This window comes from Emydura macquarii, unplaced genomic scaffold (assembly GCF_026122565.2).
Source record: "Emydura macquarii macquarii isolate MOO-44397 ecotype Brisbane River unplaced genomic scaffold, CSIRO-AGI_Emac_v2 contig_1644, whole genome shotgun sequence".
Taxonomy (NCBI): domain Eukaryota; kingdom Metazoa; phylum Chordata; order Testudines; family Chelidae; genus Emydura; species Emydura macquarii.
The window spans coordinates 27,286,083-27,299,075 of NW_027131781.1; the positions used below are offsets into that span (position 1 = coordinate 27,286,083).

Sequence of the window (12,993 nt, forward strand, 5' to 3'; positions counted from 1 at the left end):
CTCATGACACCTTTGAGACAAGCAAACTCAACATAGTAGAGCCAGGGACTTGGAGATGGGGGTGGAGAGAGCCCCATTCAGGCTAACGCCACGGTAATGTTTATGGGCTTCTGAGGAAGCTGTGTCCAGTTAGCTGGAAGGGTAATCATCTGGGCATGGGGCCTTTGGGGCGGGGGTACAAGGAGAAATGGGAAGAGAGAGCAGGAATACCCTCTGTGAAATAATATGAAAAATCCAAACATTCTAGTTTGAGAAGGGGGAGGGGAAAAAATCTGAACAAGCCACATCATCTGTTGTGTCCAGTTCGTGCTGGGTGTAGCAGAGAGAGGGAGCTGTCGGGACTTACTCTGAACCCTCCCAGTTAGTATTCGTCTCCAGCGGATCATCCTCCAGCTGAAAATAACTGGAGTGCGGTGTGCTGCGGTTGTGCCCCCTTCTCTGGGGGACTGCAGGAAGAGCGGTGTGGGAGCCAGCTCTGTCAGGGGCTCCCCAGCCTGAGTGGTGCAGTCAGTCTCTGCTGCCTTTGTGCTGCTAAGCTGCACGAGGGAGCAGGGAAGGCCAAGAGCATCTGGCCCGGTGTTTGCTGCCAAACGCGTTATGTCCAAGCGTCTCTGGGGAAGCCTGCCCAATCCCTGGCTGCAGCTACTGATCTTGGTTCCTTCCTTTCCTGGCCTCTTTCAGGGTTCCCGGTGCTCCCCTCAATTAAGACAAAGTAAAGAAAATTGTGGCTTAGCTAAGTTTGCCTGGATGAAAACGATGCCCTGTGAAAGAGGGGCAGGTGTGATGGGGTTGTCTCTTTGCTCACTGGCCTATCTGCCCCTTTTGCCATGGGCTGGCTGAGCTGGGAAATCTGGACAGGCCTCTTAGCATGGCTGCTCACGACATGCTGGGGGGAAGGCACTCTGTATGGTAGATTCCGTCCTGCATCCTGATGGCTTTTGCTGGCTGGAGTGTCTGATAGTCACCTGCTGTGTGTTCGAACTACTGAACCCATAGGGAGTGTAGGAGCTGGAACTGTAGGCAGCAGGCCTTCTGTGCAGCTGACTTCCAGCTTGTGCTGAGATGCTCCATTTTGTCTCAAGCTCTGTCTGCGTGTGTAGCAGGAGAAAAGGATCTCCTTAGTTCCTCCTAGTTACAGACTTGTTAGTAACAAGCTCAGGTCCTCCTGGTGCACTTCTTTAGACTGCAGTTTGCATCTTTCCGGTGTGGGGGGAATGAGCCTGGAGTTCCTGGCTTCTGTGCAGTAGCTATGCTCATCTAGTCCTAGCGAGATCATCTTTGGGGTTTCCTGTTACCTGTGTTTGAGTCCACTCAGAGCAGAGAGGACAGACCTTCCAGTTGCCTCGGTGAAACAGCAGGAGGGCTCAGGGGTACAATCCAAGAAAGGTAACATGGTGTCAGATAAAGGAGTTACATGAAACTAAGCAAAGTGGGGCAAATCTCCAAAGGTGACTAGTCACTTGGGAACCTCATTCTCATTGAATGCTAGTGTGAGTTAGGTTCCTAAGTGTCTAAGTCACTGAAAAATGGGATGTATACGCCTAAGTCACTTAGGCACTTTTGAAAACTGTACCTCTGGGTTCCACTGCAAATGTCTGTTATGCCGCACAAGATGAAAAGCCAAAGTAGATGAGCTAGAATGCCTCGCCGTAGATGAGACATCTCAGAAGCGTGGTGGGATAAATATCCAGGGGATTCTCTAAGTCTGGGATCTCAGCTATAGAGGAAGGAGAGATGGATGTCATAGAAGTGGGGGAGTGCCCTCATAGTATCTGGTGAGATACCATTTCTAATTAGAGAATATCATACATCATGATCCAATAGGTACAGATGCAGGGTCATCAGAATAGAGATGTATATCAGTTATATTGCATGCCTCAAGGTAGTGATAGCACAAGGTTGAGAGAGGACAACATACTCAGTAGCAATAATGGGGGACTTCAGCTATTCAAATGTTAATTGCTCAAATGATGCTTATATCCCTGGGAGTGGTGATCTAGTAGAGAAGATTGATCAGGCATGCCGTGCATCCACCATATTTAGCAAATAGCCTCCTCCGTTGTGCGCAAGTGCGTTTCTAAATTGCCACTTGAGTCACTGGTGACTCTCTGCTAATCCCATTCTATCCAGTCTGACTAGTCTCTTCATTTGGTTGCAATTGAAAACATCCAGTAAGAATCAGGGTTCACTTAGGTAACTTGTTATTAGCTTTCCTAGTTCTCCTGTCACGAGTTTAATTGGCGCACAGTGTGTTGCTCCCAACCTTTGCATAGCGGGGGGCTGCAGTGCAGGTCTGCACACTGTGTTGGTGTATAAATCAAAGCTGTAAGTGGGCCCAATACACAGACAGACAAAGCTCCGTTGATGCCTCATTTCAACTCTTCTGAATGAATTCAGTGCATTGAAATAATGACTTTAGCCTCGGGAAGCCTTGTGCACCGTTCCTGCACGCTGCTTCATATCATGTGGCCTGCTGGCATGGCCTCAGTACCTCTTGTTCCATCCAGAATGCACACTAATAGCCCAGCTTTGCAATGTGCAGCTAGTGGGACATCAGAGTGGCCAGGATAACGGGGTGCCATAAGGAAAAAGGCAGATACAACTGCTGCCGAACTAGCAAATGGACCTTGGAACCCTTCTTAAATTCCACGGGGGCAAATCTCATGGGGGGGGGGGATAGAACCAATCAGATGAGAAGGAGGCTTTGGCTACGTTTTCATGCCTGCAAAAATTCCTGCTGGCAAAAGGTTCAGAGTCAGTGCCCTTTTCAGAGTCAGTGCAAGGAAAACCAAAGCTCTTGAGCCAGTGAATTGGCAAGTGCGTCACGTATCTGACTTTTGTAACCTCCACGCTGCCATTGAGCTCACTGCCCTACTGGGGGAAATGGGACGAGTGCACAAGGTGAGGTTGAAGAATGGGAATTGATTTGGGGGGCGTTACTGTTGGAATGCTGTGTGCATGTGTTCACGAACACGTACAGTTATGGAAGCCTAGGCGTGTGTCATCAGTCTACACTCTGTCTGGCTCTCTAGCAGTAGAGAGATCACGTTACTCCTGTATGTGTCGCTGGTATGCTCGCTGCTGCAATACTGTGTCCAGTTCTGGCGTCCACAATTCAGGGAAGATACAGATTAAACTGGAAAGGGTTCAAAGAAGAGCCACAACAATGATTAAAATATAGAAAACCTGCCTTAGTTAGTGTGACCAGATAACAAGTGTGAAAAATCGGGACAGGGAGTGGGAGGTAATAGGCACCTATATAAGAAAAAGCCCCAAATATGGGGACTGTCCCTATAAAATCAGGACATCTGGTCACCCTGCTTACAGTAATGGATTTAAGAAGCTCAATCTATTTAGATTAACAAAGAGAAGGGTGAGGGGTGACTTTATCACAATCTGTAAGTACCTACATGGGGAACAAATATTTGGTAATGGGCTTTTCAGTCTAGCCGAGAAAGATCTGATAAGATATTTAATGGCTGGAAGTTGAAGCTAGGCAAATTCAGACTGGAAATAAAGTATACATTTTTAACAGTGTGGGTAATTAACCATTGGAACAATTTACCGAGGGTTGCGGTAGATTCTACATCACAGACAATTTTAAAATCAAGTTTGGATGTTTTTCTAAAAGATCTGCGCTAGGAATTACTTTGGAGAAGTTCCATGGCCTGTGTTACACAGGAGGTCAGATCCCATTTTAGCCTTGGAATCTATGAAAGACAGGTATATCCATATAAAATGATCCCTCTTCCTGAGAAGGGGAGAGAAACTTCTAAATAAATAGGGCCAGATGGCCAATGGAGAACACGGCCCTCTGAGCAAGGATGAAGGGTACTGTTTGTATGGGGCGACCTGTACCAAGTTGAGTTAGAGAAGAACCATTGGTCCTATAAACTTCAGAAGAACCTACACCCAGCAGCACTGCAGGAACTGTTATCCCAGCTCCCAGGGTTGGGAGGAATCACTTTGGAACAAACTGTGATTTGGCAGTTGCTGCTGTTTCGCTATTTGAAGTCTGTCTGAGAAATGAGGGATTCTCCTCTTTGCAGGTGCTTGCATGGGAAGAGTCTTTAAAGGAGCATTGCACTGCTCAGGGAAAAAACGATCAGATCCCTGATCAGTACAACACTCTGTGTGCGTGTATGGCCCATGCTTACTAAACAAATCAATACAACTGTAAAATAAACGTGCTGGAAATGATTTCACTGACCTACCAAAACCCAGCATCAGGATTCTGCACTTTCCCTCACCATTGCTGGCAACACTGTCTCCTGCAATGCCAGGAGGGCCCTGCTCTGGTTTCCTCACCTAGCTGTCACAGAGTAGATCCTATCTCATCTTTGCAGGTCTGTGAAAGAGGAAGCGATTTTCAAATACTTTGCCTAAAAATCATTTATTGGTAACTTCTATTCAAATCCAAGATTTGTCATACGGGAACAGGCCACTGCTCCATCTGGCCTAGTGTCCTGTCTCCAGCAGTGGCCTTTACCAGATCTATTTGAGGAAAGGCACCTAGTCACATAAACAGTATCATATGGTTGCTGGGAACTTCTTCCTGACTCCCAGTAACAGTGCACTTTTGTCCTGAAGCCTGAGGATTGGTAGCCCTTGAGACTGTAACCTAGCTATTGGAACTGCAGATGTCTCACTATTGGTATGTGTATTTGGCGCATGTTCTCTTACTAATCTAGGATCTTAAACAGTGTTTAATTTTTTTTACAAGAACTTTGCAGTTCACCTTCTGACCATCAGTCCAACTGGACTGCGTCCAGACAGAGCTTCAGTACATTCCACTTTCTTGGCGGATCCTTCCTTTTTGGCTAGGGAGAGAAGGGCTCTGTTTACTGGTTTTCCTGTAGAAATTCCCCAAACGTTTTCATTGTAGTGTAGTTGCTTTACATAAATTCCTTCCAGAAAGTGCCCTGGATTTCGAAAGGAAAACGGTTCTCCCCATCAACTGCCTCTGTGTGCTGGCTGCTCTTTGAACTGCGGGCCTGCTCAGAGTCATGTCATCTTAGTCGGACGGTACGTCTACACTGCAGTCTGAGGGGCTACTGCAGCACATGCAGACCTCCCCGAGCTAGCTCTGATCTAGCTGGCTCCAGGAACAAGAGCTGTGAAGCTGCAGCAGCATGGGCTGCACAAGGGACCCTGGGCATGGACGGTAGCAGCTAGCCAATGCTGCCAAGGCTCTCTAGATCAAAGCGAACTCACGTATGTCTACACGTGCTGCAGTCACCCCTCTGATTGCAGTGTCAGCATTCCCGGAGCTAGACGAAGCTCCTCAGGGTCGTCGTCTTGTTGTTTGATGAGTTCAGCAAATCACTGCTTATCCCTGCAAGGTTCTGCCCGCCACCCCTCAGGAGCAGACGGGGCCGTTCTACAGGAAGACTAGGCCTGATAGAATGGTGGCGATTTAAAAGCGATTCCGTTAAACAGGTTGAACTTTGTGTGTGGGTTCAACTCTCATCTGCTAAACCGGGCATATATCAGATGCAAGCCCAGCTGATATCAGAGCCACACAGGGTTTGCACCTAATGTGGTTTTTAAACTGATTTAAGTCGGTGCAACCAATGTGTGTAGACAAGCCCTTCCATTTTGACTTACCTTCTCAGGCCCCAGGAAAGTTCCCGCCCGCTGCGCTCTTTTTGAATGTTGAGCTCTTTTTGCCTCCATTGCGGTTTGTCTAAGGCAGTTTGTGTTTTGCAGTATTCGACGTTGAGCCAGGAGTCTGGGTCTCCGTTCGTCTTTGTCTGCGCTAATCCCCAGGAGATGATCGTGAAGTTTCCCATCAAAGGAAAACCCAAAATCTGTAAGTTGTGGCACCCCGCAGACACACTCCTCTCCCCCTTTCTGACAGGCTGTTGCCAATTTTTGCCGCCCCCGCCCCCCCGCCCCCCAGCTCTGTTTGCTTTCTGGGTAGCTGCTCACACGCTTTGATCCTTAGGTGTTTGTTTAATAGTGCACACACATCTGGAGTAGCTTCCTCTTTAGTTTCTTTATCCCCAGATGTTGCTTCCTTGGAAACACACGACTTCTTCTCCCCGCTAATGCTCCTAGAGTCTTAACACTCATCACATGCAAGTAGGAAACACATGTTTGCAGTTGATCTGCTTCTGGCATGAGCGCCTGGGGTGTGATTGAGGATGTCAGGTGATTTGATTCCATGATAAACGTTTGTAGCCAAAAGCATCCCTTCAAATAGGGCAAGTAGCAAACCTGCAAATCCAGCCCGTCAGCTGTGTGTGTGAAGGGAGTGGTGTCTTACTGGCATGGAGCAATTGCACTCCCCTTCCCCCTGTACAGACCTGGATTCTAGTCTCACCATCACAAGAGAACGTGAGCTAGATAGGTCTTGGACTAGACCCTAGTAGACATTTGTCTGCATTACAAAATTGCCACCCAGTTTGGCTTGACCTGCTGTCAGCATGGGAGGCCCAGGACTGGAAAAGCAAGGGGGCTGCATATCTAGGCAGCATTGCCTTGGCAGAGGCACCGCAGAGCATCTGTCCACACTATGCTTGCCAGTGCTGTAAGTCCCTTTTATGAGCAAGCAGCTTTCTGCAGCTGCTGGTGATTGCTGCCCACCCCTGTAAAGAGAACGGAAAAGGGGCGCAGCAGCTGGGGAGCCTGCAGTCATGTGGTTCCAGGGGATGTGAAAAATTTAATTTGACAGGCTCAAATCAGCATAAGCAAAAATAGTCTCTGCTGTTTGGTTTCATGGGGCTGATTACTAGGTCTTCTTTCTAATTTGCCGTGTGTTTCACTGGAAGTAGACAGACTCCCGTGGGACAGAAGCGACACCGGTTTTTGGAACTAGTTAACAACCTCCTCTGAAGTGCAATCTAGAGTCTTTTCTCTCCCCAGTGCTTGAGAGGAACGTTCCCCTGCCAGTGGATTTGATCTGCCTCTCCTGGGCCATACACAGATTGTTCTCCCCCACCGCAGGTTTCCAATGGAGCTCAGGGGGGCATGGTGGCTTTGTTTGGTTTATTTCCTTTTTTATGCATTGTGCTCGTGGGGAAGGTGAGTGCGCTAGCCACAGCTGCAGAACTCACCACGAGAGCTTGTTCCTGAGGCCCACCACAAGAATGGCAATTCCATTTCTGGTGGGTGTGTGTGGGAGTGAGCGGGCTGGCAGAAAGGAGCTGTTTGCAATGGGACACCCTTTTGTGTTGCTGGAACATCCTCACAGGATGCCTGACTCTATCCCTGTACAACCCTTCCCCTCTCTGATTCATGCTCTGCCCTCACTCCTCACCCACCTCCATCAAGCCACCTCTGGAAAGTAGGCTGCGGGGTGCAGCGACTTAGTGAAATGCTGACGTGCTCTGTGCAGCGTGAGCATGGGGCGGCTGCCTCCTTGTGTGCCTGCATCTCTGCGTACAAAGGCTGGCTGCCACACTGCGTCCTTTGTGTTGTGACAATTTCCTGCTTGAAGAGGGATCAGTGTAACAGACTGGAAGGAAGCTGGCCGTGCTTGAGGCTGCCTGAGTGTCCCACTCCCGCTTCTGGCTTTGCCTTCCCTGATTCCTTCCGGACAGAATCTGTCAGAAGGATAAAGCAGCAGCAGCAGTGGTACGTGCTCCCCTGCAGCGGGCAGACAGTTATTCCAGGCCAGGCTGACAATATTTGTGACAAGGGGGGGGAAGGAGCAGAGAACCTTTGACCTTTTATCACAGTGATGCACTGTCATAATAGGGGCACGCTTCAGATCAGATATAGTCAACCTCAAAAGCAAGGCACTGAACAAGGGTCCCTTAGCCTCCCCACCTGAGCACACTGACTTGCTACAGGGGCTCCTGTAAACCTCACTCAGACAAATGCCCCTTTGTCTTGTTGTTGGGAAACGCAGCCCTCATTTGATCAAGCAGAAATTGGGCGTGTGCAGTCAAGTAATCCAAATAGAGATCTGCTCCCCATCACCGTGGTGTCTAGGCGCCTCCCAGGTGTATACAAAAAGAAATACAGTCTCTCTTTCTTCAACCTGTCTTCATCTCCAGATTGGAAGGAAGTAACTCAGTTGCTTCTGTGTGCATGGGCAGGCAGCGTGGCCATAGCTCACGGAGGGAAAGTTGAGTTGGAGAAATACATTTTCCCTTTGTTTTGCACATAGGAGGCCTGTGCTTCTCCTTAGCTCTTGTGGCAGAGAGTTCCAAAGTCTAGGCCCAGGTCCTGTGGAAGTCCTATTGCCTGCACTCACGAGCCTCTATTGGTTAATAGCTCCATCATTCCGGTAGAAGACAGCGGTCCAAGAAGCTTTGGGGTGCAGACACTGGAAGTTGTACATGGGCATTCTGTGGATTCTGGAATGTGAGATGGAAGAGCATTTAATGAACTGATCAGGTTTTGAGAGAGCCGGACTGTTGGTGCTTGTTCTTTGCTAGTCACCTTTATCTTGCGCTTCTCTCTGACCTCGCTCCAGGTGACCCATTTGTTGACAATTTTTTAACTAGCTGATAGAGCTGGGTACTTTCTTATCAGAATGGTTTCCGGGGATAAGGAGAAGCAGTTGCACTTGAGACTGACAGATGAAGTTGGTGCCAGATGTGAAGCTAAGGTGTCCCAGGCTTGGCAGAGCTCTTGGCCATGTGAGATGGAAGCGTGTAGCTGAGTTTGTAGCTCCCCTGTGAAGAACCGTATGTTCTGTAACGCACTGGTCGGACATGCTGGGCTACTTGACAGGCTGGCTCACAACTGCTGGGAAGTGTGGTGTCTAATCACGCCTTCATCTCAGCTAGAGGGGACTCTGGGGCTGGGAAAGCTCTGTTAGATGTGGATGTTAGGAGGGAAATGAGGGCCGTGCAGATTCCCCACCATGGTAGATCCTCCAGGGCTGTGGTCACTCCAGTTTCACAGTCATAGTTTTACCTTGCTTCTGGCTCGTCATCTCCCATGGTGGCCAGAAACCCTCGCAGAGGTGACCTGCATGCTGCTTCCTGCAGTCAGCAGCTGACACCTTTTCGCAAATCCCTTTTTGCAGAAAAGTCTGTGCTTCCCTAATCCCTGTGCCTGGGAAGCTTCTGCTGGAGTGTAGACTGTAGCAGAGGACTGGCCAGACAGCCAGACTTAGCCCAGAGCCTAGGCCAAAGGAGGGGAGATTTAGGGGGACCCGAGAGAGAGAGAGAGATGCAGGGGGAGGAAGCCTCTGGGATTTGCTTCCCCCCCCGTTATGTGGTTCTGAGCAAAGTCAGCCTAGTGTGAACAAGAAGCCCTCCTGGTAGATGCACTGCTAGATTCTCGCTGCTTTGGCGCTGGAATTAGCAGGCCAGTTAGCCCAAGACACCGTTGTTCCTTGGCCAGGCTCAATGTCTGTGTCTGGGGTGAGGGGCACTTCTTTAGCCAATGGGCACGAGTGTTTTAGCGCTAGCTCTGAACGGTTACTAGCTGAACACGTGGCAAATGCATGCGGTTGCCCTGCGCCTAAAGAGCCCCCACGGGCACAGCTCTTCCAGCGGGAGGCGCCGCTGACTCTGTATGGTCCCGTGTCCCCGTGGACATGCCCTTGTTGCCTGGCACAGTATCCTACACATCCTGGGCCGGTACCTTGATTAATCCCTAGGGGAGATGGAGTAACCTGGAGATCTGAGTGCATGCATGCCCTAGCTCCTGGGTCTGTTCCCCCTCAGGGCCTGAGTGCAGTTCTGCCTGCTGTGTTCCTTGCACAACGGGGAGGGGTTGTTTCTTTGCTTTGAAGGGAGCTCATGCCTGCAGGAGGCAGTTGCTATTGACCAGGTAACCATCCTTCACCTGCCAGTCTTCAGTAGCACCCCTCGCCAGAAACCCTTAACCGCTTGCAGACAGGCTGGTAGAACTGCTGGCACTGCCATGCTGCTTAGAGCTTCCTCTGTGGGCAGACGCAAGCGCCTGGTAACTCCGGCACCTGTGTGCCCAGTTCTGTCAGCCAGAGCTCTGTCTGGACAGCAGCGTGTCTCTGGGGGCAGAGGGAGCTGATCCCGCGGATGGAGCTAACGTGTTACTGCTGGTTATGGAAGAGCGTGTTTAAAGTCAGCTGGTGTGCTGGCAGAGCTGAGATCGGTGCAGGCTGATTCCTCCTGGCGAATGGGTCTGTCTGTGGAGCAATGGGCTGAGGGAGCTTCTGCAGCCCATTGATTCAGGACTATAAATGGGAACCGGGGGGGGCGGGTAGTGGCTGAATGTGTACAGCAGCTATAAAAGCCAGAGACAAGCTCTGTATTTGCAAAGGGTGGGGAGTGACTCCACTGGGTGAGCTGAATGAGAGTGCAAGAGATGGTGCAGTTTGCCCGGGGACCAAGGAGGAGGGGGCCTGGGGTAGGAGCCTGGCCTGGTTCGGAGGAGCGGTTGTCCCGTGGCGCTGAAGCTGGCTGTTGAGCAGGGGGAAGCAATGCTCATTCGGAGGAGTGGACCAGCCGTGGCCAGCCAGTGCTGGGAAGCGAGAGAGCAATTTCCAGTCAGGCTGTGATGTTGATCTATCCTGCGTTTTGACATCCTCCGTCAATCTGACAGGGATCAAAGAACATCCATAGCGCCAGCAATCCCATGGCCCTCTCTGGAGGGAGCTGCTCTCCCACTGGTGCATGGCGGGCAGGCCGAGCTGAGTGTGCCTCCCCCAGAAGGACAGGGCAGAGATTAACACCATAAGGGATTATCCTAGCTGGGGTGTTCCCCCAGTTCATGGAAGGGTCTCAGGGAACTGCCAGGCACCTGTCTTGGGCTGGGCTGTCAGTATGTCCCGACCCGTTTATGTAACGCTGTCAATCTGCTGGAGGGAGACGTGCTCCCTGCCTGAAGTGCTCCTGCGCAGGGAGACAGACGAGCTGAGCCGCAGCCTGGCATTTCGGGGAAGGGAGGGCACAAAGGAATGGCATCCTGGCGAGGAAACAAGGTCCTTGGGAGAAGCGTCCGGGGAGGAGCGGCTGAGATGAACAAAGCCTGTTCACCTTGCTGACAATGTTGTCCCATCTCCTCCCACCCAGCCACTGGGCACCTTCCCTTCTCCTCCAGAAGAAGGGCCTCCAGGGCGGGAGGGAAACCAGCCTCCTAACAGGGAGGGGTGCCGCATGCATTGCCTTGGAGATTGGATACAACCTGGGGGAGACGTGGAGTGAAAGTACGGGCAGGAGGGGGCTGGGCATGACCCCTGGAGGCAAACATCGGCCCTGCACTCTGGGCTCCAGCTCGTTCATCCCAGTGCTTCTGCAGGAGCCCTTGGCCTGAACAGACTTTGTGCTTCGGTTCCTAGATCAGGTTTGTTGGATGGCCTGATGCTGCCCTGTGCTGGGGAAGGGACTCTGGAAGCACAGTGCCGGGCAGGCTAGACCCTCTGTCAGGACAACAGCCCGTCTGCAGCAAAGCCCCAGGCAGGCAATCTTGGCTCTGGGTCCTGCTGCCGCCGGTGGGGTGCAGATGGCCATGAGCCTGCGTGTTCATGGTTGCTGGCCCCTTCTGCTCCCAGGATGTTAGAGATGTGCTTCCCATTCGTCTATTCTGTCAGCAGGGCTGCAGCCCAGAGAGGCCCCTTGGCTGGGCTTTACCCTGGGAAGCCCTTCAGGCTGCAAACTCTGATCCCTCCTGTATGTGCAAACCCTCATCAATCGGACAGTCATGCAGGGCCCTGCTCTGCTCCGGTCACTGCCCCATTCAGCAGGGAGCCTGTTCTGGTTGCTGTAACACTGGGCCAGCATGCAGGGATGTCTCTCCTATGCAATGTTGGAGTAGGTACCCTCTGCATGGGTGTTTCCTTAAAACATGTCATGCCTGGAGCCCACCCATGAGCAGGGCCATCTCTTTCCTCCCACCAGCGGCAGGAGCAGTGGATGTTAATTGCCTCCCCTCCGTACTGCAGCCCCCCAGGATTTCTTCTGTGTGGCCCCCAATGCCTCCCCACGTCACGCCTGCAGAGCGATCCGATGGAGTTTGGAAATGCCTGGCTCCTAGAGCAGGATAATTGAATGTGACAGGAACACACTAACTAGGAGACCTCGCTGCCTCCAGCTGATTTGCATTGCAAATAACGTTTAAAAATAAAGTCATGAGAGGTTTTTTTCCCCTTTCTCCCCCCTCTACAGGGAAACTGGATTCAAAGATTCATCAGGGAGCAAAGAAGGGGTTAATGAAGCAGAAGGCGATTGTTTGACTGGGGGGGTGACAGTCCCAAGCCTCCCACCCACCAGGAACCAGCCCAGCCACTCCAGCTGCTCTTCCTGGGGCCCTTGGACCATGGAACGAGGCAGGCGCTTCCAAGAGGACCTGAGAGCATTGTTAGAATATCTGACTGTTGTATTCCAAGGCTATTAAAGGTGGGGGGCATTGTGCCTTGCTCCCTGAGTGCACAGAGCCTGGCTCAGTCTGGCAGCTTGGAGTTTCCGTATGGAATCGCGTGTCCACTCGTGCTTTGGCCGCAGAACCTGTCCTCTTCCCCCCGACCCCTCGAGAGACTGGTCCAATGGCAAACTCAGTGGAGTGCTGGCATCTGGCTCTGTCTGCTGGGGCACGACACTCAGAGCAGGGCCAGGACTGTGTTGGAGGATTCGGAAACAGGCCAGCTTCAGCCAGAGGCTCCTCCTCTCCCAGCAGGTCGGAGCTGGCTGAGCCCTGCTGTTGTCAGTATTCCTGTCTCCGGGCAGCTCGGGGAAGAGACAGATTGCGACGCCGGGTCCGTTGGCCAGAGCGGGTGAGCCACGTTGCAGTGGGGCTTGGGCGAGTGGTGCTGCAGCTGCTCACAGAGTTCCTGCTGGAGCTGCCCCGTGCCACCTTGGCCTGCAGTGCCTGGGAAAGGTTCCCGGTCAAAGGGACCAACGCGAGATGGGGATGAATGTCATAAAGCTGGGCTGGGCCAGGCCCCCTCCCCGAGCCCATCCCTGCCTCTGCTGAGCGCAGGCCAGGAGTTCGCGTGGAAGGGGAAAGGTGAACTCGGTTTTCTGCCCCCGCTTGCTCAGAAGCTTTGTTTGCGAGTCTGCTCCCGTGAGTGGTTAGTAGCAGCTGGGCAGCCTTGCATCTCTGTTCTGCTTT

The 12,993-nt window shown here is 51.7% G+C and overlaps 1 protein-coding gene across 2 annotated transcripts in view; it reads left to right on the forward strand.

Annotated features, from left to right (window-relative positions):
- The window catches only part of TRIP4 (thyroid hormone receptor interactor 4), a 50,739-nt gene extending 38,405 nt beyond the window's left edge, over window positions 1–12,334 (forward strand). For both annotated transcript variants that reach the window (XR_010921343.1, XM_067556026.1), the window contains 2 exons: window positions 5,710–5,812; window positions 12,051–12,334. Coding sequence is in view for 1 of the 2 variants with exons in the window: in XM_067556026.1 (XP_067412127.1) it covers window positions 5,710–5,812; window positions 12,051–12,118 (171 nt within the window). In the remaining variant the exon portion in view is untranslated. The remainder of the gene's footprint in view (window positions 1–5,709; window positions 5,813–12,050) is intronic.
- The last annotated feature ends 659 nt before the right edge of the window (window positions 12,335–12,993 follow it).